The sequence below is a fragment of the Myotis brandtii genome, unplaced genomic scaffold, assembly GCF_000412655.1.
Source record: "Myotis brandtii unplaced genomic scaffold, ASM41265v1 scaffold410, whole genome shotgun sequence".
NCBI classification, from domain to species: Eukaryota; Metazoa; Chordata; class Mammalia; order Chiroptera; family Vespertilionidae; genus Myotis; species Myotis brandtii.
This window is the reverse complement of record NW_005365764.1, coordinates 1,044,936-1,069,347: the sequence shown is the minus strand read 5'-3', so window position 1 is coordinate 1,069,347 and position 24,412 is coordinate 1,044,936. Positions and strand designations below refer to the sequence as shown.

The window sequence follows — 24,412 nt, the reverse complement described above, 5'->3', positions numbered from 1 at the left end:
TGAGCGAGGTGTGGCTCGGCGCCTCTCCTTTTATACACGAGCAGAGCTGTGCTCAGAGAGGTTAGCTGGCCTCATGTCACCGTTGGGGGGCCAGGATTCAAAGGCAGGTCCTCGGGGTTCTTTCCCCCCCGCAGCCTGTCCTACACACTCGGCCGTGCGGATGCTGGGGAGTCCACAGGCGTGGCCAAACAGGCCAGGCAGCAAGACAGCCAGAAAGTGGGCTAGCATGTGGCCACTTGTATTTTCTTTTAGGTCCACTCACTCTTCAATTCCACATCCAGGTCACTGATGTTGCTCTCCTAATGTAATAAGTTGGAAAAGGCCTAAAATGTCTACAACATAATTGCCAAAAGGTTCCTGACTGTAGCCATTGTGACGTGGGTATGAGAAGTAAATCAGCCACGTAGTGAGCACAATAGTAGCGGAAGCTGAAGAATGCTCTCTCCTCACCAGCTCTATCAACATCGTATTTTTGTCAAGTACACAGAGGAGCTTTGTTTGACTGGCTGTTGGAATTCTGTACTTGAAACAAAGTCACCAAGCATGTCAGCTGCACAGGATAAAGGAAAAAGCACTGTGGGTTTGGAGTGAGACAAACCCGTGTTGAGTCTAACCTTTGGGGACCTTAGTTGCCAAAAATGTAAGGTTAGTATAAGGCCCCAAGACCGAAACAGGTAAATGATGTATGAGGACGTGCACAGTCTCTAGCAGTGGGCTAGAGTGGCTCCCTTTCATCTCCCCAGGCACAGAGATGGCGGGCGGAGCAGAGAAAGGGCTGTGTCTGTCCTTAGGAGGCGCCCATCTATGGGTCTCTAGGGCAAGGGCCTTAGACTGCAAACTCCGGCCCAAATGTGTAGTGAGAGCGGTTGCAAACACATTGCACTGCCCCTGGTCACCATTTACCTTCCCTCCACCACTGTGCCTCCAGGCCTTCTAAAACAGAAAAGTAGCAGCACAGCAATATGTCTAAAAATAGGAGGGAGGAGAAAAGAAATAGGAGGGAGAGCAGGGCAAGCCTGTTCTTACGGCAGAAGGAAAGAATGTCAACGAAAGCAGCTGGGACTAATGAACTCTACGTCAGCCATATTCCATTCTTTCAACTCAAGTCAAGTGTCAGTCCCCATTAGGCAATTGGCTTTGACAAGAGCTGTGCTAATTACCACTTACCAACCTTTAATTTCTGGGTAAAAGCAAAAGGAAAAAAACTAATGGATTTTTCATTTTCCAGAAAGGAATAAAATAGTTGTCTGAACAAAACACACACACACCAAAACAAAAAAAAAACAAGAACACAAAAACACACACAAAAAAGCCCTGCATTAGTACAAGAATTATTAATGTGTCTTGGCTAACCAGATTATTTAGCTGTTTAATTTTTTCTTTTTTTGCCTTCAGGGTTTTTCAACATTTTTTTTGTAGGGTTTTGCCTTAAATTATTTTGGTTATGTCTTTTATTACTTGAGGGTGTTTTTTTTTTAAATTCTTTTTGTTTAAAGTATTACATGTCTCCTTTTTCCCCCTTGACCTTTCCCCGGTTGTTCCCACCCCACAGCACATGCCCTCACCCCACCTACTGTCTGTGCCCATGGATTCTGCTTATATGCATATATACAAGTGCTTTGGTTGATCTCTCACCCCGCCACCCCCCACCCCGCCTTCCCTCTGAGGTTGGATGGTCTGTTCCATGCTTCCATGTCTCTGGGTCTATTTTAGTTCCATCAGTTTATGTTGTTCCATTACTTGAGGTTTTCAAGTACCTTGAACATGATCTAGTCTGGACACCTAGCCACTGCCTGAGTCCCCTACACGGCTGACTGTGGGTCTTCTGTCCCATGTGGAAGCCTCCCCAGGAGACACGCTGGGTTTTCAGATCGCAGAACTTTAAGTTGGGTATTTGCTTGAATTAAATCACGTAACACTTGCACAATTACAAGGAAGCAAACCAACAGGTTAAGGCATAGATACTGACTGGGTTTTCTTTAATATTTTCTAATACCATGTTACAAGAACTTTAACCAAAAAAATTCTAGCTTTTCTCCAGCTTGTAATTATTTTAATAAGACAAACATATGTATTCTTGACCACTTAACTACTTAATTATAGAGGAAAAGGGTAAATCAGTGTTTTCATTAGGGTTCTGAAAAACTAAATAGTGGGTTGCTCAGCTGTCCTTTGCCTCTTCCTTTCTAGTCTAGAAACAGAAAACTCCCTTCTTTTTACGCCTACATGACTTTTCCTCTTCTGATTTGTTCAACACGGAATCCATATCTCCACTGAAGAAGCTACTACGGTGAAGATGTGGTTAACCCTTCAGCAGGTGCTGTTAAATCAAGCTGTCTAAGTATCTCCCATGAGCTTACTGGCCTGAGTTTCCAAAAGCCTGGGAAGAGCTGCTGTCAGCCCTGAACTGTGAATAGTGGGAAGGGATTTCTGTCAAGTGCTTATGTCACAATTCTCTCTCAGCAGTTAGGGATCTATTCTGGTGATGAATGCTGGAAACAAAGGCAAGAGAATGAATGAGAAGTTGTCCAGGCGCTGACGTCCCACATCTACACCTTTGACTATCCTCAACTACAGAAAGGTAGACTGTAAGAAAAGTCCACCAGAAACCTGATGGTAGGAAATTACCCTAATTACCCATTTTACCCGACTTAATTAATCGTGAGCATATTAATCTAGTCTAACATGCAGTGGGTGCCAGTGCACATTTTATTAATCCCCCTGAACTAAGGTAGGCTTGGGCTTGATGGATTGCCTGGCAGTCTCATTAGTTTAGCCTCATTATCCTTCAGGTATCACTTAGTTCAAAGTTAAAATCCCAATCTTAAGGACTGTGTGTGTATGACCTCAATTGAAACTGAAAACAATGGCCATGCTTTTCTTCTGGAAAAATCTTCCAAGACAAAGTTCTGAAGGTTAGCTGGTCTTTCGGGCACACGGCGTCACCAGTGTGCTGACCCAATTACTGTCTCCTAAAGCTGCTGTGTTTGGAAATGTGGATGCCATTAAGGCTCTTCTATCACATTATACTTTTACTCAGCGAGTAATTATGAATATGAGCTCAGCTCTGCGGAAAACAGAACGGAACGGTCAGCAGTCAGACCCGCGAGCCTGCCCCCCTGGTGTCAGAGAAGAGGAAGACCGCCGTGTCCTCCAGCCGGCCTTTGCCGGCCTCAATGCTAGGCCTCACCCTCAGAAACGGGCCCTAACTCCAGGGATGAATCTCTCAGCGTTAAAGTTTAGCATCTAAAAACCTCACCCTGGAAGCTTTCTTTAGAATCTATGACTCAAGAGTTATAAATATGCATAATCAAGCAAGGATTTCAGTGTTGTGAGGAAAGAATTAAAAATTTGATGAGGGTTTTGAAACTGAGCAACTTGTTTACTCCTAACTTTCTCTTGAGCCGACCAAAATCCTGGTCCTTCTGGGCTCAACGTTGCTCTGTGTTACATTCCAGAAAGGAATCCCCCTCCTCATTCAGGGTCACTTCTGTGGGAGATTGTTGAGGAGTGGGGAAATATAGCAATTACAATACATGCCAACACAGAGGCACTGTCTGCAAACAAGGTCTGGACCCTGGGACTGCAGGTCCCTGGATTAGGAGGAGGCCAGCAGGCTGCACAGGCCGACAGCAGCACGGCTCGCTGTTTTGGGTTTGAAATAAACCTGAAGTGCTCATCCATGAAAAGAATTCTAACGAATGATTAACTGACTCATTAAAACGAGTATGTATGCAACAGCAGGTTCGAATGTAACTTTTATGAACATGTCAGCATAATGTCTGTTTAATAGCATGGCATTTGTTTCTATATAAATTTTTGCTAAATCATGAATAATAACTATTTTGCTCTTTGAGTGGTGTTAAACATTGGCTTTTAACATGAGGGCAATATTTTTTAAATTAGACAATTTATATCAATATAAACTGAAATAAGATGTTATTCTGAACCCTTAAATATATAGCCTTGAGCTATTTTAAATCAAAGGAAAGAAGAGATAATGAAGGTGGGGGGAAGGCCCGTGGCTGCACTGAGCACAATACAGCAAAACCCACAAAAGTCTATCAAAAATATTCACTTTGGGTTCCAGATTACTCAAGACACTCAATATTGGGCACCTCTGGAGTTTAAATTAAAAATACTTTTCAAATTACACAGAAACAAGGAGACAACTGCATAAAGAAAGGTCACGGCTGCTTAGTACATTTTATTTGGATCCATCGTCGCACTTCCTTGCATGAGTAATCAGTGGAGTTCTACTTGCAGGAGGAGAAGGTCTTCCAGAAGAAGTTCTTGCAGGGCACTTTATCTGGGCGCGGGGACTGCTGCGGGGGCGGGCCTTCCTGCCGCCTGAACACCTCCCCGGCTGCCCCTCCCGTGAAGGGCGCTGCTCTGGCCGGGGAGGTCCACGCGTACCACCAAGCCAGGAAAGTCAACAGGCTGTTCTTCATTTCTGCCACTTCCTGCATATGCTTTCACAAAGAAGCAGAGGACAAAGAAAAATCAACCATCTGGCTCAGCCAGCAACTGAAGATAAATACCTCCATCCTTCCTTCCTTCAAAAAAATAAAAATTGCTCCAGAATAAATCACATATCCATTTAAAGGGTGAGGAAGTTAAGAGAACACCTTAACAGCATTGCTCTAATTAAAGAAAAGGAAAAGCTGAGAATTCTCAATCATGGAAAGAAAGACGGCTTGTTTTGCCCATAATCTTTGCTGAGGTCCTTAATTCAAAGAGGTGAGAAGACCTGCCATTTCCCCGATAAGTGGCAGCTAAGGAGCCCCGAGGTGGATCAGGTAATTAGATGAGCAAGTTTTCCCTCTCTGGCCTTCCTCCTGGCTGTCCACAAATTGCTCTTCAAGACAGATCAGATTGAGACGTTATATCCTGGTCTTTCAAACTCCTTCGAAAGCTTCCAGGAGTAATCTGATGATAAATGACTTGTCTGAGACTCATCTGGTAATTTCAGAGAAAAATCCATTTTTAATGGTCAACTTTATGTACTCTCCTTGGAACTTTTTCAAAATGGAAAAAAGAGAAAAATAAATCACCCCATGAAGTTGCAAGTTCTCACAATGAAAAAGTAACGATGTCAATTCATCTGAGCGGGTGAGAACATGTGCGGGGTATATAAATTAAGACTCTAGAAGTGTGTGTGTGACTTAATAGTGCAGTGAGCGCCATGCTCACAGTACAATAGACTGGTCCAATCACTGAGCATTCAAAGACCAGCAGATGGAGACCGCTAGCATGAGCAAGCCCACCTGGGCTTCAGAACTTCCCAACTGCCTCGGCTCCGTGGTCAGCGAGACTCTGTGGTCTGTGTGACATCACAGGACCCCAGGGCAGCAGGGAACACTATGAGGTTCAGCCCCGCAGCCTGTCCTACACACTCGGCCCTGCGGATGCTGAGGAGTCCACAGGCGTGGCCAAACAGGCCAGGCAGCGAGACAGCCAGAAAGTGGGCTAGCATGTGGCCAAGTCAGGACTACTCACCTCACTGTCACTGTCCTGGCCGGCAAGGCCACCCTCCGGAGGCAGGGCAGCGGTGGCCGCGGAGAGCAGCAGCAGCAGCAGCAGGCAGAGGGGCAGCGGCATCCTGCGGGCTGACTGGCTCCTCTCCAGCTCTGCGGCTGCTCGTCTTTCCTGGCAGCCCTGAAATCGGTGTTTTGTGGACGTGGGTCTCTTTGGAGCCTGGGGGTATTTTTAGCTCAACCTGCAGCTGGTTTTTTGTATACTTACCTGTGTGAAGCCTGCACCCCTTCCTCCCTCACTCTCAAGCAGTGACGCATATGCCAGAGCAATCAGTGCCCACAAAGGCGCTTCTGGGTGGGACTTAACCCTTCATTAAAGACGCGGGTCTTTGCCGTGTTTAGAGCAGATTTGCTCTTCCTTTGCAATTCGTGTGCACTTGCTTCTAAAGAAGTCCCACGTCCTCCTAATCATGCCCACAGCAAGCAGGAGGCCGTGCGGACAAAACCGAGCAATTCCACATGATATACATTCAGCCTTGGGTAGGAGCTGACAACCTGCAATTCTGCCCATAGAAGAGAAGGGCTGACTCTGCTATGGGCAGAAGAAACAAGGAGGCAAGAGGGCTCAGGGAGCCACTTAGAGCAGCATCGCCTGGTTTCGCCAAATCGCAGGCAAGGACAACCCAGTGATGGTTCCCCAGCCAGCAGGCCAGACGCTGTCCTCCTGCCCAGGCCTTCTCGAACTGTGATGTGAACCAAACCGCCTAAATGAAGTTAAGACTAGAATGCAGATTCTCATGTTGTGCAAGGAGTGGCCAAGGTCCCACATTCTAACGAGCACCCGGGTGATGCTGACACCGGAGTAGCCAGGCTCAAGTCCAGTGTTTTTCAAACTGCTACTGACCACCCACTAGCGGGTCATAAACTAGCACTTTTTTTGAATGAACAGAAATTAGAGTGCATCACGAAGAGTAAGATTAAATATACTGCTTCATGTGTCAGGTGTGAAACATTTTTTACTGAATGACCTGCACTTGACCAGCTCCTGGGCGCACTCTCCTCCTGAGGACGGTGCCACCGCTAAGTGCAGACTGGGATGTCCTCTGTGCCACCTCTGGCTCTTCCTCACTATGAACGCTACAAACCCCTGGTTAGAACCACGTAACCTAAGCAAGGGCTCCAACTTATCCCACGAGCACATCCTGGACTCCAGGGCACAAGTCTTCCCCGGGTGCCTACCATGCCAGGCACCACACCAGCACCGAGCGATCACCGTTCACCACCCAAAGTCTGCCTTCGGGCAGCTGATCATCCAATGTTTGATGCAAGAATGTGTGCTTCTGAAAAGAGATACAATGGGAACTTTGATTAAAAGGAAAAACGAAGGCTGCTCATTCTAAAGGGCAGAACAGGACCCAGAGAGAAGTTAGGAGGGGGAAGAGTTTTCTCTATCAACAGAAGAAACTTGGAATTAGTGTCCAATAAGAGAGGGCTCTCGTCCCTGGAGTTCAGCAGAGCCTGGGGAGCCACACCCCGGGAATGCGGTGGAAGGGGTTCGCAGTTGGTGGGGAGATGGACTAAACGACCCTCAGGGTTCTCTGTGGACTCCACAGTTCCGTAGAGGGAACAGGCATGTTCCGATGAACTCTTCCTGGACGTCGCTGTGCAGGAGGCGGTGCGGCCATGCCCATCCCTCCTCCGGTCACACACACCTCACTGCCAGGTATTTTTAACCCCAGTCACTGTTACTAGTAAGAACACAGAGTTTCAGAAAGTCATACAGCTACTAGAGTGGCAAAAGCAGGGTGCAAATCCAGGCTTGTCAACCTTTGGAAAGTCCACCGTATCTAGTCTCTAGATTCTCTCCCTGATGAGGAGTTTTAAGAGAGTTTATCTGAAAATGAAACCAACATACAGATCTCCGGCTGGAATGTCCTGCAAAGATGGAAGGCTTCTTGGTTTCCTTTTCCTTCACTGATGTGACACACAGATGTCACAATTAACACCTGAGATGAGCTATTTGCAGAAGCCGAAACTAAAGTTTGAATTCAATGCTTTACTATGATCACAGCTGAGCATCTCTTTTTGACTGTCGGACTTTGGGGTGTCTTTTGCTAATCATACCTGGGCATGGATGGTAAAAATCCTGTCCAAAATGCATGTCCTTTCTTCTCTCGCCCCTCAAATCAGCACCCCAAATGTACACAGTCTCTACTGGTCAATAGATGGTTAACCTGTCCACCCTTCAGCTTGCTTATCAGTAAAACGGGAATAACCAGATGTGCCCGGAACAAGCTGTGAAGATCCAGTGAGGACGACCGGGAGCACCCAGAGCAGGGCCTGGCACAGGGAAGGGCTCTGTACATGCCGTCCCTTCTCTTCACCCTACTGCCCCTATAGGGGAAGGCACGGCCTGGACCTCTAAGCAACCCCCAAAGGAAGACAGACTGGGGCTCCTGGGAGCATCGCCTCACAAATAAGACACAGGACAACACACTGAGTGTTCGAAGTCGCAGGCCAGGTTTCCTCAAGCAAAACTTCTCCCCAGCAGAACCAGTTTAATTACAAAACAGCCCGAGGAAAATCACAAAAACTGTGCTTCTGGAGAAAACCTCATTTAAAAGGTAAAAAGGAACATTTCCCAAACCTTTTTACCTTGTGATCACATGACATGGGTTTAAAACATTGGTAATCAAAAGAACTAAATAAATACAGCTTTATTCATTTTCAGGAATTGTCAGCCTAAAAAATTACATAAAAGAATTAAGAAATGACTGATTTTTTGCTTGAAAAAAATCAACCATATTTAACTGCCAACACAATTTTATTAATTGCAATAGATATAACTTCCAATATACACCATTGAGATACGAACCTTTCTCATGTGCTTCAGTGAGACCCGGAATGGGAGCATTCTGCTTGCGTTTCCCATTCTCTTTTAAAGTTTGCGGTCACTGACTTGGAGAATACAGCACAAAAGGCCCCCTCACCTCTCTTTTTGTTTTTGTTTAATCTCTTCTCCCTTCAAAGTTCCCTTTGTGGCAATATGCGTTTTCGGTGGCTCTCCCTGCTGAGGGCTGCTTTGTCCAAGTGGTAACAGAGTTTAATTCTCACTTCCCACTCCTCCAGCCTCTGCTGGCTCCAACGAATCTTTGTTTTCATCCTCTAGTTTCTTTTTCTTCTTTGTTTTTCGTTCTACATTAAACTCTTCACTTTTCTCTGTGATGTATTTTAGCTACAAAAAAAAATTAAAAATTATATTTTTATCTGGTTGAGCCATTTTGTTGTAAGTCTCTCCCCCCCCCCCCCCTCCCCGAGAAAGAATGTGGGTGGAAGAGCCTGGCTCACATTCCTTGGAGTTAGAGCTTCACATTTCTTCCGGAAGCCGAATCAACTACAAGGCAACTCACTGCTGCTCACATGTGCTACCAACAGGAAGGAGTTCCTTGAATAATCAATGAATTAAAACTTGAAGCTTGCAGAAGGCATGCCAATCACAAATATACTTTACAAAACACAAATTTGGTCAACCCCTCCCCCCAATTTATCCAACTAAAACTGTTCAGCAACTACTATGTGTAATACCAGGGATACAAGGTAAGTGCCTTTAGGGACAATTTAGTCAAATGCACAAATTTAGCTGCATGTCTTCATTAATAAGCTTCTGTCAGATGAAAAAAAATAAGAGTCCAAAACAAAACCATAGTCTAACATAAACAAATAAGCAACAGCAGGTTATATTCTAAGAGGACTTGCACTGACCATTTCTTTGCAAAAGATAGAAACTGCTCACTGCAGCTGACCAAGTAGCAGTTACAACTCGCAACTCATGAAGAGAGACTCTCTTTCCCACTGGTTCACAGCACCACCAGGCACCTTACCTACTGTACTTGGGAATCATCTCATCCCCAACCTTGACGTAAACTTTGGAGAAAGAATGTTAGAAGGGCAAAGGCCAAAAAGAGCCCAGTAGAAACAGCACTATTCAGGGTTTAGAAGGTCAAGGTTCAGCTGTCAACCCGAGAGCTTCATATTTAACTGTGGAAAGTTACCAACTCCAGTTGCCTGGTTTGTAAAATGGGCTAATGACTTGTGTTGTTAATCCTCATAGGGTGGTTGTGAGGCTTGGATGGTATGTTAAATATTTATTTTTTAAAAACCCTATAAACAGTCAATTGCTGCAGAAATTCACTCAACAACTACTTATTGAGCACCTACTGTGTGCCCGTCTTTAGTCTGGCACAGCAGATGGAGCAGAGAAGAAAGAGGCAGAAATCCCTGTCCTAGTGGAGCTCACATTATGGGGAGGAACAGAAAGTATTTTAACTGCTAGGATCGGACTAAGTGAGGGAACCTCATAGGGTGTCCTGGATCTGCCGTCAGCACAGCCACTGGGCTGGGGGATCACAGCATCCCCTGTAAAACGAGGACGTGGTCAAGATGACTTCCAGACTTCTTTGAAAAGACAATTTCCTGCCCATCCTGGCTATCCCGATATTCCTTCCATACCTGGCCCCTCGGAAAACTGTGGGCACCATAAACTATCCCCATTCCCTCTAGCCTGTGCCCCATCGCTGACATCACGCTGTGAATGAAACATGGGACCAAAGTTTTGAGATATTACAAAAAGGCAAACTGAAATCCAGAGAGTGCTGATTAGAAAATTTCAAATTGGCTTGGCAAGATCCATCTTAATGAAAGGAAGACTATAAATTACAGGCAGGTCTGAACGGTTCAACCATCTCTCGTTTTTAATGCAAGGTGCCCTGGGGAATCACTTCATGGCTGCAAGTGATTAATTGGGAATAATGTATTCTGATGGGAGAGGGGAGTGAGGGAAGAAATTCATCTCTCACCAGTGAATTACTCCTCCTGGCTAAGAGCTTCACATCTTCCGTGTTAATTGTGCTTCTTTTCGCATGTCTGTAGAAAGGACAGAAACAATTCACCAAAATGTTTGGTGTTATTTAAAGTTTTGATGAAACACAAAAGTTCATGGTCAGACTTCAGGCTAGCAAGGATCTCTAAGTAGCCCATCTTTTCAGATTAAGGTCATTAAGCAACAGAGACACAAAAATGAATGAAGTGACTAGCCAAGATACCAATTAAATAGAGAGACTGAGAGAAAGCCAACCCCATCTGCCCACCTACCCTGCGGGTGCCTGAGGAATACAAGCACGGCCAGGAGCCTGAGGCATTAACCTTCCGCGGGACGCTTGGTCACCATGGTCACAGCAAACACCACAGAAAAAGCAAGGTCACTGTGCACCTCCAGTGAAAAGAGGGAACGGCAGTCTCACAACACAAAGATCGCCTCTGCTTAAGAGACGTTAAGCAGAATAAAGAGAATTTCCGTGAGGCATGGCTTCTCTCAGATCCAGATCCTGAAGCTCTCCTCCCAGGACTAACTTACAGCAAAGAGCTTGGGCAGATGTCTCCTAACATCCCACTTCCCCTCAAGGAGGTGATGCGCTCCCTCGGCAAGAGCCTGGTTAGAACAAAGAACATCCTTTAAACCAGAGTCGTTTCTTGCTTATAACTTGGACTTAAATTCTCAATCCAGTCCTCCTATCTTTGCTTGGAAAGGTGATTAGAGCCCTGGCCAGGTCACTCAGCAGGTTAGAGCATCGTCCTGATACGCCAAGGTTCAGGGTTCGATCCTGGGTGAGGGCACATACAAGCAACCAATGAATAAATAAGTGGAACCAATAGATGTTTCCTTCCCTCACTCCCTTTCTTCTCCCTCTCTCTCTCTTTCTGTCTAAAATCAATAAATTTTAAAAAAATGTAAGGTAATTAGATAATAAGCTCTATTCAATAACTTATAACTCTACACCCTTTCTTGCCATTTCTAACTTCCTTCAAAAATAAATAGGGCCCTGACCAGTTTTGCTCAGTGGCTAGAGCATCGGCCTGTGGACTGAAGAGTCCCAGGTTCGATTCCGGTCAAGGGCATGTACCTTGGTTTCGGGCACATCCCCAGTAGGGGGTGTGCAGGAGGCAGCTGATGGATGTTTCTCTCTCATGGATGTTTCTAACTCTCTATCCCTATCCCTTCCTCTCTATAAAAAATCAATGAAATATATTTTTAAAAAAATAAATAAATAGCCGAAGCCGGTTTGGCTCGGTGGATAGAGCGTCGGCCTGCGGACTGAAAGGTCCCAGGTTCGATTCCGGTCAAGGGCATGTACCTGGGTTGGGGGCACATCCCCAATGGGAGATGTGCAGGAGGCGGCTGATAGATGTTTCTAACTCTCTATCTCTCTCCCTTCCTCTCTGTAAAAAAATCAATAAAATATATTTTAAAAATAAATAAATAAAATAGGAACTTTGTACATAGGAATAGATTGGAATCTTTGTACTCCTAAGTGGCCAGCACATAGTAGTCAATACTAAATATCTGTTCAATTAAAGATAAAGTCACACAGAAATTATACTCCATCACTTGGTCAGATTATTCCTTCCCATCCTGCTAAATGTGCAAATATTACATGTCATCTTATCATGATGGACAACAGCTGCCTGTCCTGAGATAATGTCCATTTCAGGAGATAACTTCCAATGAGCCACCTGCAAGGACCACAATAGAGAGGGGAAAGTCAGCCAGGTGATACAGCAGCAGCCACAGCGTGAGGCCACACCGCTGATGTCCTGGGTGGAGGATGTTAAGTGCCACGGCCACCTGTGGCTCTCGCCTCAATCACACCGTCAGGCTGCTCTGTCAGTATTTCATTCTTGGTGAAGTGCAGTAAAAGGAAGCAGCACACTGAACTAGTTCCAGAGTAAGGTTAGCTTATCTCTTCCCAAAGAATTGTTTAGGGAACAACGAAGTCCTCTCTACCACTCAGCTCATCTAGTGTCTCTGCCACGTGTGGTGTTGATACTTTCCTCCATGGAGGGGCGGGTATGTTCTATGCTGGTCACTATACACCAGACACTCCTAATTCAAACTCCTGACTCCACAAAACTTCTAGGGAAAAGAACAAAGCCATTTTTCCTATAACACTTTTAGGTTTTAAAGATTATTACCAAAACTAGATGCCCAGTGCACAAAATTTGTGGACACGTAGGGTCCCTAAGCCTGGCCAGCAATCAGGACCGATCGGGGCCTTCCTTCGTTCAGCGCCACTCCCTGGTGGTCAGTGCACATCATAGCAAGTGGCTGAACTCCCGGTTGGTGAACTCCCGAGGGGACAACTTGCATATTAGCCTTTTATTATATAGGATGTTCCTAGAATTTACTTACTACAGTACATCTTCTTCAAAGCATTTCATCTGTAACACATTAACAATACTAGGTGACTAGAGATTTCAAAGCTAAATAAGAGAAATTCGTAACTTAAATTGAGATGATTTTCCCAAGTTTATAGGTGAATTGATTATTTAGAATTTAAATGTTTTTTCTAACATAAACAATGGTTAGGTTCCCGCCAGCCTACAAAGATTACTGAATACTTGCAGAACTCTGATTACTATGAGAAGCCTAAACAGCACATATTTCAGACTTCTCAGAGTAACCATAGTTCCAGAAGTAGAGCCTTGGTGAGGGGGAAAACTCAAAGCCCAGGACAAACAAAGCTGACCTCTGGGAATATCCATTTTATTCAGTGATGACCTTTAAAACAGGATTTTTTTTATATGAGAGAAAACAGGAATATTATGAAAACCAATGTAAAATTAAGACAAGGCTGAGTCTTCAAAGAACATTTGCTCTTGCATCCACTCGGGGTGCTGGGAGGAAGTCTGAGGGGGCAGTGAGTGCACACATGTGCACACGTGGACACGGCAGAAGCTGCGGCTTCTTGCAGTTAGTGCACCCTCCGCTGGTGTCACCCGGACAGCAGCAGCCAACAGCTGTACACAGACACCTTCCTTTAGAGCAGTGGTTCTCAACCTTCTGGCCCTTTAAATATAGTTCTTCATGTTGTGACCCAACCATAAAATTATTTTCTTTTTTTTTTTCTTTTTTTTTGTTCCTATGTATATTCTTTTTTTTTTAAATTAAATCTTTATTGTTCAGATTACATTTGTTCCTCTTTTGTTTTTTCCCCCCCATAACTCCCCTCCTCCCAGTTCCCGCCCCACCCTCCGCCCTCACTCCCCACCCACTGTCCTCATCCATAGGTGCACGATTTTTGTCCAGTCTCTTCCCGCATCTCCCATTTCCCTTTCCCCCCCAAGAATAGTCAGTCCATTCCCTTTCTATGTCCCTGATTCATTATAATCACCAGTTCATTCTGTACATCAGATTATTTATTCACTTGATTCTTAGATTCACTTGTTGATAGATGCATGTTTGTTGTTCACAATTTGTATCTTTACCTTTTTCTTCTTCCTCCTCTTAAAGGATACCTTTCAGCATTTCATATAATACTGGTTTAGTGGTGATGAACTCCTTTAGCTTTTCCTTATCTGTGAAGCTCTTTATCTGACCTTCAATTCTGAATGATAGCTTTGCTGGATAAAGTAATCTTGGTTGTAGGTTCTTGCTATTCATCACTTTGAATATTTCTTGCCACTCCCTTCTGGCCTGCAAAGTTTCTGTTGAGAAATCAGCTGACAGTCGTATGGGTATTCCCTTGTAGGTAATTGAGTCTCTTTCTCTTGCTGCTTTTAAGATTCTCTCTTTGTCTTTTGCTCTTGGCATTTTAATTATGATGTGTCTTGGTGTGGTCCTCTTTGGATTCCTTTTGTTTGGGGTTCTCTGCGCTTCCTGGACTTGGAAGTCTATTTCTTTCACCAGGTAGGGGAAGTTTTCTGTCATTATTTCTTCAAATAGGTTTTCAATATCTTGCTCTCTCTCTTCTTCTGGCACCCCTATAATTCGGATGTTGGTACGCTTGAAGCTGTCCCAGAGGCTCCTTACACTATCTTAGTATTTTCGGATTCTTTTTTCATTTTGCTTTTCCGGTTGGGTGTTTTTTGCTTCTTCGCATTTCAAATCTTTGACTTGATTCTTGCGCTCCTCTGGTCTGCTATTGGGTGTCTGTATAATATTCTTTATTTCAGTCCGTGTATGCTTAATTTCTAGTTGGTTCTTTATCATAGCATCGAGGGTCTCATTAGTTTTCGTGACTCTCTCCTCAAGTTTATTGACAGCTTCTAGCACATTTTTGCAAGCCCTCAAAATTGCGATTTTTAGCTCTATATCCTCCATTTCTGTCATGTTTTTTTGTCTCCGCATTTTTTATGCTTTCTTGGTGCACCCCCTAGTGGTCTTTGTGCGCAGTCTTGTTCTAGTTGAGCCTTGATTGTTGTAGTTAATACTAGAGGGATTTGACCACCAGGCCGACTGGCTGTGTGAATCAGCTGTGTCTGCCGCGGAAAACTTCTGTCCTCTGGGGAGGTGCTAATCTAGCCTTTGCCTGAGGCGATCTGGCAAATGGCTCTGCGCAGGGCTTGGGCGGGGCGGGCTCAACAGGGCGGGCGGAGGGAGCCGTTATGGTGCCCTCAGTCCTGTTCCCAGAGGCTCTGCTTCTCAGAACCCCAGGAACCGCTGCAAACCTCGGAGAGAAAGCTGCCTTCCAACTGATGCCAGACACTCCCGCTTCTCCCGTTTGAGTCCGAGTCCCCAGCGATTCGCCCGTATCTGGAGCTCAGAGTCTGAGACTCCCCCCTGACCGAAAACGACAACCGCGCTCTCAGCCACCAGCCCGCTTTGCGCGCGCACCTCCGCACCTGAGTATTTTCCACACTGCGCCTCCTCTGAGCCTCGGTGTGCTGTTATTTTTCCTTCTAGTTGAAGAGTCTCTCCTCAGCCAGCCTTCCTGTGGTTCTGGGTGATGTCCGTTCCGTCTTTTAGTTGTATTTTTGAAGTGGTTGTTTGCGGCAGCAGTCTGCGGTGTTTACCTATGCCGCCATCTTGGTCTCTATAATTTTTTAAGGGTCCCAGGTTCAATTCCGGTCAAGGGCATGTTCCTTGGTTGCGGGCACAAAGCCAGTGGGGAGTGTGCAGTAGGCGGCTGATAGATGTTTCTAACTCTCTATCTCTCTCCCTTCCTCTCTGTAAAAAAATCAATAAAATATATTTTAAAAATAAATAAATAAAATAGGTTTGTTGTACATAGGAATAGATTGGAATCTTTGTACTCCTAAGTGGCCAGCACATAGTAGTCAATACTAAATATCTGTTCAATTGATAAAGTCAATCAATAAAATATATTTTAAAAATAAATAAATAAAATAGGAACTTTGTACATAGGAATAGATTGGAATCTTTGTACTCCTAAGTGGCCAGCACATAGTAGTCAATACTAAATATCTGTTCAATTAAAGATAAAGTCACACAGAAATTATACTCCATCACTTGGTCAGATTATTCCTTCCCATCCTGCTAAATGTGCAAATATTACATGTCATCTTATCATGATGGACAACAGCTGCCTGTCCTGAGATAATGTCCATTTCAGGAGATAACTTCCAATGAGCCACCTGCAAGGACCACAATAGAGAGGGGGAAGTCAGCCAGGTGATACAGCAGCAGCCACAGCGTGAGGCCACACCGCTGATGTCCTGGGTGGAGGATGTTAAGTGCCACGGCCACCTGTGGCTCTCGCCTCAATCACACCGTCAGGCTGCTCTGTCAGTATTTCATTCTTGGTGAAGTGCAGTAAAAGGAAGCAGCACACTGAACTAGTTCCAGAGTAAGGTTAGCTTATCTCTTCCCAAAGAATTGTTTAGGGAACAACGAAGTCCTCTCTACCACTCAGCTCATCTAGTGTCTCTGCCACGTGTGGTGTTGATACTTTCCTCCATGGAGGGGCGGGTATGTTCTATGCTGGTCACTATACACCAGACACTCCTAATTCAAACTCCTGACTCCACAAAACTTCTAGGGAAAAGAACAAAGCCATTTTTCCTATAACACTTTTAGGTTTTAAAGATTATTACCAAAACTAGATGCCCAGTGCACAAAATTTGTGGACACGTAGGGTCCCTAAGCCTGGCCAGCAATCAGGACCGATCGGGGCCTTCCTTCGTTCAGCGCCACTCCCTGGTGGTCAGTGCACATCATAGCAAGTGGCTGAACTCCCGGTTGGTGAACTCCCGAGGGGACAACTTGCATATTAGCCTTTTATTATATAGGATGTTCCTAGAATTTACTTACTACAGTACATCTTCTTCAAAGCATTTCATCTGTAACACATTAACAATACTAGGTGACTAGAGATTTCAAAGCTAAATAAGAGAAATTCGTAACTTAAATTGAGATGATTTTCCCAAGTTTATAGGTGAATTGATTATTTAGAATTTAAATGTTTTTTCTAACATAAACAATGGTTAGGTTCCCGCCAGCCTACAAAGATTACTGAATACTTGCAGAACTCTGATTACTATGAGAAGCCTAAACAGCACATATTTCAGACTTCTCAGAGTAACCATAGTTCCAGAAGTAGAGCCTTGGTGAGGGGGAAAACTCAAAGCCCAGGACAAACAAAGCTGACCTCTGGGAATATCCATTTTATTCAGTGATGACCTTTAAAACAGGATTTTTTTTATATGAGAGAAAACAGGAATATTATGAAAACCAATGTAAAATTAAGACAAGGCTGAGTCTTCAAAGAACATTTGCTCTTGCATCCACTCGGGGTGCTGGGAGGAAGTCTGAGGGGGCAGTGAGTGCACACATGTGCACACGTGGACACGGCAGAAGCTGCGGCTTCTTGCAGTTAGTGCACCCTCCGCTGGTGTCACCCGGACAGCAGCAGCCAACAGCTGTACACAGACACCTTCCTTTAGAGCAGTGGTTCTCAACCTTCTGGCCCTTTAAATATAGTTCTTCATGTTGTGACCCAACCCCCCTCCTCCCAGTTCCCGCCCCACCCTCCGCCCTCACTCCCCACCCACTGTCCTCATCCATAGGTGCACGATTTTTGTCCAGTTTCTTCCCGCATCTCCCATTCCCCTTTCCCCCCCAAGAATAGTCAGTCCATTCCCTTTCTATGTCCCTGATTCATTATAATCACCAGTTCATTCTGTACATCAGATTATTTATTCACTTGATTCTTAGATTCACTTGTTGATAGATGCATGTTTGTTGTTCACAATTTGTATCTTTACCTTTTTCTTCTTCCTCTTCTTAAAGGATACCTTTCAGCATTTCGTATAATACTGGTTTAGTGGTGATGAACTCCTTTAGCTTTTCCTTATCTGTGAAGCTCTTTATCTGACCTTCAATTCTGAATGATAGCTTTGCTGGATAAAGTAATCTTGGTTGTAGGTTCTTGGTATTCATCACTTTGAATATTTCTTGCCATTCCCTTCTGGCCTGCAAAGTTTCTGTTGAGAAATCAGCTGACAGTCGTATGGGTATTCCCTTGTAGGTAATTGAGTCTCTTTCTCTTGCTGCTTTTAAGATTCTCTCTTTGTCTTTTGCTCTTGGCATTTTAATTATGATGTGTCTTGGTGTGGTCCTCTTTGGATTCCTTTTGTTTGGGGTTCTCTGCGCTTCTTGGACCTGTAAGTCCATTTCTTTCACCAGGTGGGGGAAGTTTTCTGCCATTATTTCTTCAAATAGGTTTTCAATATCTTGCTGTCTCTCATCTTCTGGCACCCCTATTATTCTGATGTTGGTACGCTTGAAGCTGTCCCAGAGGCTCCTTACACTATCTTCGTATTTTCGGATTCTTTTTTCATTTTGCTTTTCCGGTTGGGTGTTTTTTGCTTCTTCGCATTTCAAATCTTTGACTTGATTCTTGCGCTCCTCTGGTCTGCTATTGGGTGTCTGTATAATATTCTTTATTTCAGTCCGTGTATGCTTAATTTCTAGTTGGTTCTTTATCATAACATCGAGGGACTCATTAGTTTTCGTGAGTCTCTCCTCAAGTTTATTGGCAGCTTCTAGCACATTTTTGCAAGCCCTCAAAATTGCGATTTTTAGCTCTATATCCTCCATTTCTGTCATGTTTTTTTGTCTCCGCATTTTTTATGCTTTCTTGGTGCACCCCCTAGTGGTCTTTGTGCGCAGTCTTGTTCTAGTTGAGCCTTGATTGTTGTAGTTAATACTAGAGGGATTTGACCACCAGGCCGACTGGCTGTGTGAATCAGCTGTGTCTGCCTCGGAAAACTTCTGTCCTCTGGGGAGGTGCTAATCTAGCCTTTGCCTGAGGCTATCCGGCAAATGGCTCTGCGCAGGGCTTGGGCGGGGCAGCAGGGGATCAACAGGGCGGGCGGAGGGAGCAGTTATGGCTGCTCTCAGTCCCGTTCCAAGAGGCTCTGCTTCTCAGAACCGCAACCGCTGCCGGAACCGCTGCAAACCTCGGAGGGAAAGCTGCCTTCCAACTGATGCCAGACACTCCCGCTTCTCCCGTTTGGGTCCGAGTCCCCAGCGATTCGCCCGTATCTGGAGCTCAGAGTCTGAGACTCCCCCCTGACCGAAAACGACAACCGCGCTCTCAGCCACCAGCCCGCTTTGCGCGCGCACCTCCGCACCTGAGTTTTTTCCACACTGCGCCTCCTCTGAGCCTCGGTGTGCTGTTATTTTTCCTTCTAGTTGAAGAGTCTCTCCTCAGCCAGCCTTCCTGTGGTTCTGGGTGATGTCCGTTCCGTCTTTTAGTTGTATTTTTGAAGTGGTTGTTTGCGGCAGCAATCTCCGGTGTTTACCTATGCCGCCATCTTGCTCGGAATCCCCATAAAATTATTTTCATTGCTACTTCATACCCGTAATGTTGCTACTGTTATGAATTGTAATGTAAATATCTGATATGCAGGATGGTCTTAGGCGACCCCTGTTTAAGGGTCGTTCGACCCCCAAAGGGGTCGCGACCCACAGGTTGAGAACCGCTGATTTAGAAGATGATGTCCTTCCTTGTGGACTTCCAGTCTGAGTGACACACACACCACTTTCCCCCCAGGACCAGGCAAAAAAATCAACCTTTTAATGTGATTATAAAAACAGAGGAACTGAACACTCAGTGATTACAATGCTAAATATTTCTAACTTCATTTTTATTTCCAATATTTTTGCAGAAGCATTTAAAAATGTTCATTGCTTTGTCCCACAGCTAACACAGAAATGGGGGGGGGGTCACAACTGGGGGCACACCAGTGGCGAGCAGAGGCCAGAACCGCTAGTAAGCACCCTCATTGCTCGGCCAGTCCCGCACCCCAGCAATCCTGCTGTCCCAAGGGCAGCGTGCTGCAGTGAGAAACCGCTCCTATTCACAAAGCTTCACGTTCAGATCAAATCTGCCTACTTATTTAGACTTTCGTGTCTCCCTTTCAAATAAAAAAGGAGTTTTATTTAAAACATTTTTAAAAAAGAGAGAAAAGAAATGGCAAGTAATGGTGGTAAGTGCATTTCACAGGAGACAGAGGGGTTGGGGATAATGGGCCACACATATGGGGCAACCGCCTGAATTAACAATGAATAAACCACACGAGCTATCAGTATCCCATAATATTATCTTATCCCTTTTGGCCAAGTTGAAGATGCTAAGCAGTTTTTAGGGACTCATATATACAGGAATAGGAAAGATTTAGAGCCTGCCCTCTGAGAACCTATGCTTTAATTCATTCAAAATATTCACCCGAGAAACAAAGAGCTACTAGGAGCAAGGTGAAAAGTATGGGGTGTGAGAGGCTGGCACCAAATCAGAAGTGGCAGCAAATTAGAAAGCTTTGGCCCTTTCAGGCCTTAGTCATTCAAATTGCTTCATAAAAGCAATTCATTGCAATTGTTTTCAATTACTTGAGGTACTAATTGAAGAGATGAGCATAAATCACCTGTAAAAGCTAAAGCTTTACCAGCTGAAAGCAAGTCACCCTCTTTTCAAGGAGTGTACAGCTCACTCGGAACAAGCCTGCGGTGAACCGTGCTGTCATCATCCGGCCACCTGCCAGCAATCACCGCCTGGCGCACAGTGCGGCCTGGCCTGGCACGGGGACCAGACCCTAGCATCACACCCTCCTGCAGAAATGGTCTTAAAAGCCCCGCACATTCAGAGTCCCAGAGACATCATTCATGCCTTTTAAACCTAGAACTGATCAAAAAATACTTGGAAATTTTCAAAAAAAAAAAATGCAAAATCAAGCCTGAATGGACGTGATTAAAGCAGATGTCATATTCCTGTGGAATCATGATTAGAGATGAGCCGCCACAAAATGCAAAAAAAAACAAACCTCTCCTGAAATATCCCACCAGCTGGAGAGGATGAATAGAATGTAACAAACACAGTAGCAGGTAAGCAAGCTCTGTACCCACCTTGCAAACATTTCAAGGTCTTTGGCAAAACTTTCTGAAAGAGAAAAAGAGATGTGCTTCAGCTACCCTTATCTTAGTCTTATTTCAGGAGAAAAAGTGGTATCTCTCTCGATTTCTGCAGTAAGTACAGTAACTGATACAACAACCCTCTCCAAGGTGAGAGGGGACACTCCAGGCAGCCCCACTGCACAGGCGCCTTGAGCCATTTGACTATGACCTCCTTGTCCTTCAGCACCTTGACCCTTTATTACAAGCTTCCTGGTAGTTGTGGCTACAGCCTTCATTCCTAGAAACTATCCCTTAACTTTACATTTTGCTACAAGTTAGGGCTTGGAGGACATTAATTTCCTGTGAAGTCAAGCAAATACCAATGCCACAAGTTCACCTGTCAAATAAACTATGGGCGATATAAAAATGTTATAAAGCAAGGAAATAAAAAATTTAATGTCTAAAAAAAAATTTAATGTCTAATGTTCCAGGCAGTTTAAAACACAATAAAATAAAGGTGCTAATGCCCCAGTGTTAGTGTAATAGAAAAAAATAGTTCTTCCATAAACTATCTAAATCTGACAGCCAGGAAAAGAACTGTTTCATGAACAGTGTCGGTGATAACGTGCTATCAGTGGTGACACACCCACGGCACCCCACCCACCCACACACTTCTCTCAGGCAGACCAACCGCTGGGGCGCTATCCACATGCAGGGAGGCCAGGGCTTCATACCGCACTGCCGGAAGGTCACCTCCGAAATCGCTGCGATGGTCTGTCTGCTGAGCTGCACCTCCTTGTCCGAGGCAACCTCCTCGCAAAGACAGCCCACGGTGTAGTGGACGGCTGCCTTCAGTCTCTGAAGCAAAAACCAAAACACCTCGTGGGGAGGCTGCAAACAAGACCTTTTCCCATCTTAACAAATTAAGACCAAGGAGAGGGTCTGCTCAGCCCAATTCCTGCAGCACGTTCCCTAACGGCTCAGTGACTTTTCACTAATAAATTAATGAGGGCCTCTGGAGTGTGACTTGTAGAAACATTACTTCCTGGCTAATGGCTATGATTAGGTCAAGTAAAGACAAGGAATCAGATGGCAGGTCAGCGGGGAGAGGTCAGATGGCACTTGCAACGGATCTGTGTGACTCATCCACAAATATGCGCCACGTACCCAGGGAGCCGAGGCATATGCTGGGTGCTTGGGGAACACAACGAAACACCAGACAGGGGTTTCCTGCCTGGATGGGGGTGAATCAAGTAAATGCAAAAGGACCCCATCCCTCTGTTGCAAGTTCCTGCACCCCACACCTGCATGTGATGAGATGAATGATCAGGAAAAACCGGAAAGATTCATGAGGGCACGTGACCCTCCTTTGAGTGTTGGTTTGCCAGCCCACCTCGGCAGGACCCTCACAGCTCCTCAGCAACCCTTTTGGACTGGAAAACCTCTCTCTTCCGCAGGCAGAGGAGTAGAGAACCGAAACAAGCGAAGCCAAGGTCTCATTGCCTGTCGACAAACTGTGTACGCCCCATCTCTGTGCTGGGGATAGAGCTATGCAGGACATGGTGACAGCTGAACCGGACAGCAAGTGTTCACAGCAGAGGTAAGATGAGGAGGAACTGCAAGAACACAAGTCCAGCCTTAGCTGGTATGGCTCAGTGGACAGACTGTTGGCCTGTGGACTGAAGGGTCCCAGGTTCGATCCCAGTCAAGGGCACATGCCTGGCTTGCGGGCTTGATCCCTGGTGTGGGGTGTGCAGGAGGCAGCGATCAATGATTCTCTCATCATTGACATTTCTCTCTCTCCCCCTTCCTCTCTGAAATCAATAAAATAAATAATAAAAAATAAAATAAAAAGAGCACAAGCCCAGGACCCCGGGGTAGGGAACAAGCAGATGAGTGAGGCACCTATCTCTCTTAGGTTTAGACTTCACAGGCGAGGTCAACTGAGGCTTTGGTCGGAGGAATAATGGCCCTCCCAGGTCACCTTTTTAAAGTCCATGTGGGTGGGGTCAGGGGCGAGAGAACGGGGCAGGGGTCCTCCTGAACGTGCCAGGCACTTTCTCGAACCTCCTCCTGGGCTGGGCTGAGCCCTTTCAATGCCACAGACGCTGGAGGCTCAATCACTGCCCTCTAAGTGCCTGGGGCAGGCCCCGCAGTTGTTCACTGTGCCAAGAATGGCTGTTGAACGAAGGGTCCTCAACCTGCTCACCACTGCACAGAGGACGAGGCTCACCTTTTTCGTTTTTTAGGGGGGGGGGGGGGGGGAATGGGGTAAATATATGGTGACAGAAGATTTCACTTTGGGTGGTAGGCACACAACGCAATATACAGATAAAGTATCATCGAATTCTACACTTGAGACCTATATAATTCTATTAACCAACGTCACCCTGGTAAATTTACTTAATAAAAGCCATTTTCTCAGCCCCTCTGGCAGCCTTACTCATCTCATCAGTATGCACTAGTTGTGTATTGACAGCCAGGCTGGGTACCAGGGGCTGAGAACACAGAAAGGAAAAGGCAGTTCCTGATGTCCTAGAGTCCGCCTCCCACTAATCCCTCCACCATGGATGGACTCTTCCAGAACAGCCGAAGCTGGAGAAGGGCTCAGGGAAGACCAGAGTCAGGACTACTGGGCGTGAGGCATGCTCCCTGCCTGGGGCCTGCATGAAGGAACACGCTGCTGCAAGACACATCTCTGGGACACCCGGGGAAGTGTGGCTGTGGACCGAACATCATCCAATAATGTAATAGAACTTTAATATTGATTAACCGTCCTGAGGGTGATCATTGAGATGATGTCAGAGAACGCCCTTGTGGTTGGGAAATGCATGCTAAAGTATTAAAATGCCAAGTTCATGTGCCAAGCTTTTTGCCATTAATTTTTTTTATTAAATCTTTATTGTACAGATTACAGTTGTTCCTCTTTTTTCCCCCCATAGCTCCCCTCCACCCGGTTCCCACCCCACCCTCTGCCCTTACCCACCACCGACTGTCCTCATCCATAGGTGTATGATTTTTGTCCAGTCTCTTCCCACACCCCCACACCCTTTTCCCCCCGAGAATAGTCAGTCCACTCCCTTTCTATGCCCCTGATTCTATTATAATCACCAGTTTATTCTGTTCATCAGATTATTTATTCACTTGATTTTTAGATTCACTTGTTGATAGATGTGTATTTGTTGTTCATAATTTGTATCTTTACCTTTTTCTTCTTCTTCCTCTTCTTAAAGGATACCTTTCAGCATTTCATATAATACTGGTTTGGTGGTGATGAACTCCTTTAGCTTTTCCTTATCTGTGAAGCTCTTTATCTGACCTTCAATTCTGAATGATAGCTTTGCTGGATAAAGTAATCTTGGTTGTAGGTTCTTGCTATTCATCACTTTGAATATTTCTTGCCACTCCCTTCTGGCCTGCAAAGTTTCTGTTGAGAAATCAGCTGACAGTCGTATGGGTACTCCCTTATAGGTAACTGACTTTTTTTCTCTTGCTGCTTTTAAGATTCTCTCTTTGTCTTTTGCTCTTGGCATTTTAATTATGATGTGTCTTGGTGTGGTCCTCTTTGGATTCCTTTTGTTTGGGGTTCTCTGCGCTTCCTGGACTTGGAAGTCTATTTCTTTCACCAGGTAGGGGAAGTTTTCTGTCATTATTTCTTCAAATAACTTTTCTCTTCTTTTCTTTTTTTAAAATATATTTTATTGATATTTAACAGAGAGGAAGGGAGAGGGATAGAGAGTTAGAA

General features: G+C 45.1%; 2 protein-coding genes across 3 annotated transcripts in view; both read right to left on the bottom strand.

Moving 5' to 3' along the window:
* Positions 1-3,740: 3,740 nt before the first annotated feature.
* On the bottom strand, positions 3,741-6,891 carry LOC102264148 (cortistatin). Of its 2 annotated transcripts, XM_005873421.2 has the most exons (3): positions 5,746-6,891; positions 5,500-5,658; positions 3,741-4,472 (listed from the first exon to the last, which is right to left on the bottom strand). In XM_005873421.2, the coding sequence occupies exons 2-3, from the start codon at positions 5,599-5,601 to the stop codon at positions 4,257-4,259; spliced, it is 318 nt and encodes a 105-aa protein (XP_005873483.1). In that variant the 5' UTR covers positions 5,602-5,658; positions 5,746-6,891; the 3' UTR covers positions 3,741-4,256. The 2 variants fall into 2 exon arrangements, with proteins under 2 accessions (XP_005873483.1, XP_014400968.1); XM_014545482.1 differs by lacking the exon at positions 5,746-6,891 and having other exon boundaries at positions 5,500-5,705.
* Positions 6,892-8,282: 1,391 nt separating this feature from the next.
* Positions 8,283-24,412, bottom strand: part of APITD1 (apoptosis-inducing, TAF9-like domain 1) — a 19,208-nt gene continuing 3,078 nt past the window's right edge. The window contains exons 2-5 of the mRNA XM_014545452.1: positions 21,402-21,581; positions 20,680-20,713; positions 10,334-10,400; positions 8,283-8,712 (exon numbers count right to left, since the gene is read on the bottom strand). Of these exons, the coding sequence (XP_014400938.1) occupies positions 8,581-8,712; positions 10,334-10,400; positions 20,680-20,713; positions 21,402-21,581 (413 nt within the window). The 3' untranslated portion in view covers positions 8,283-8,580. The remainder of the gene's footprint in view (positions 8,713-10,333; positions 10,401-20,679; positions 20,714-21,401; positions 21,582-24,412) is intronic.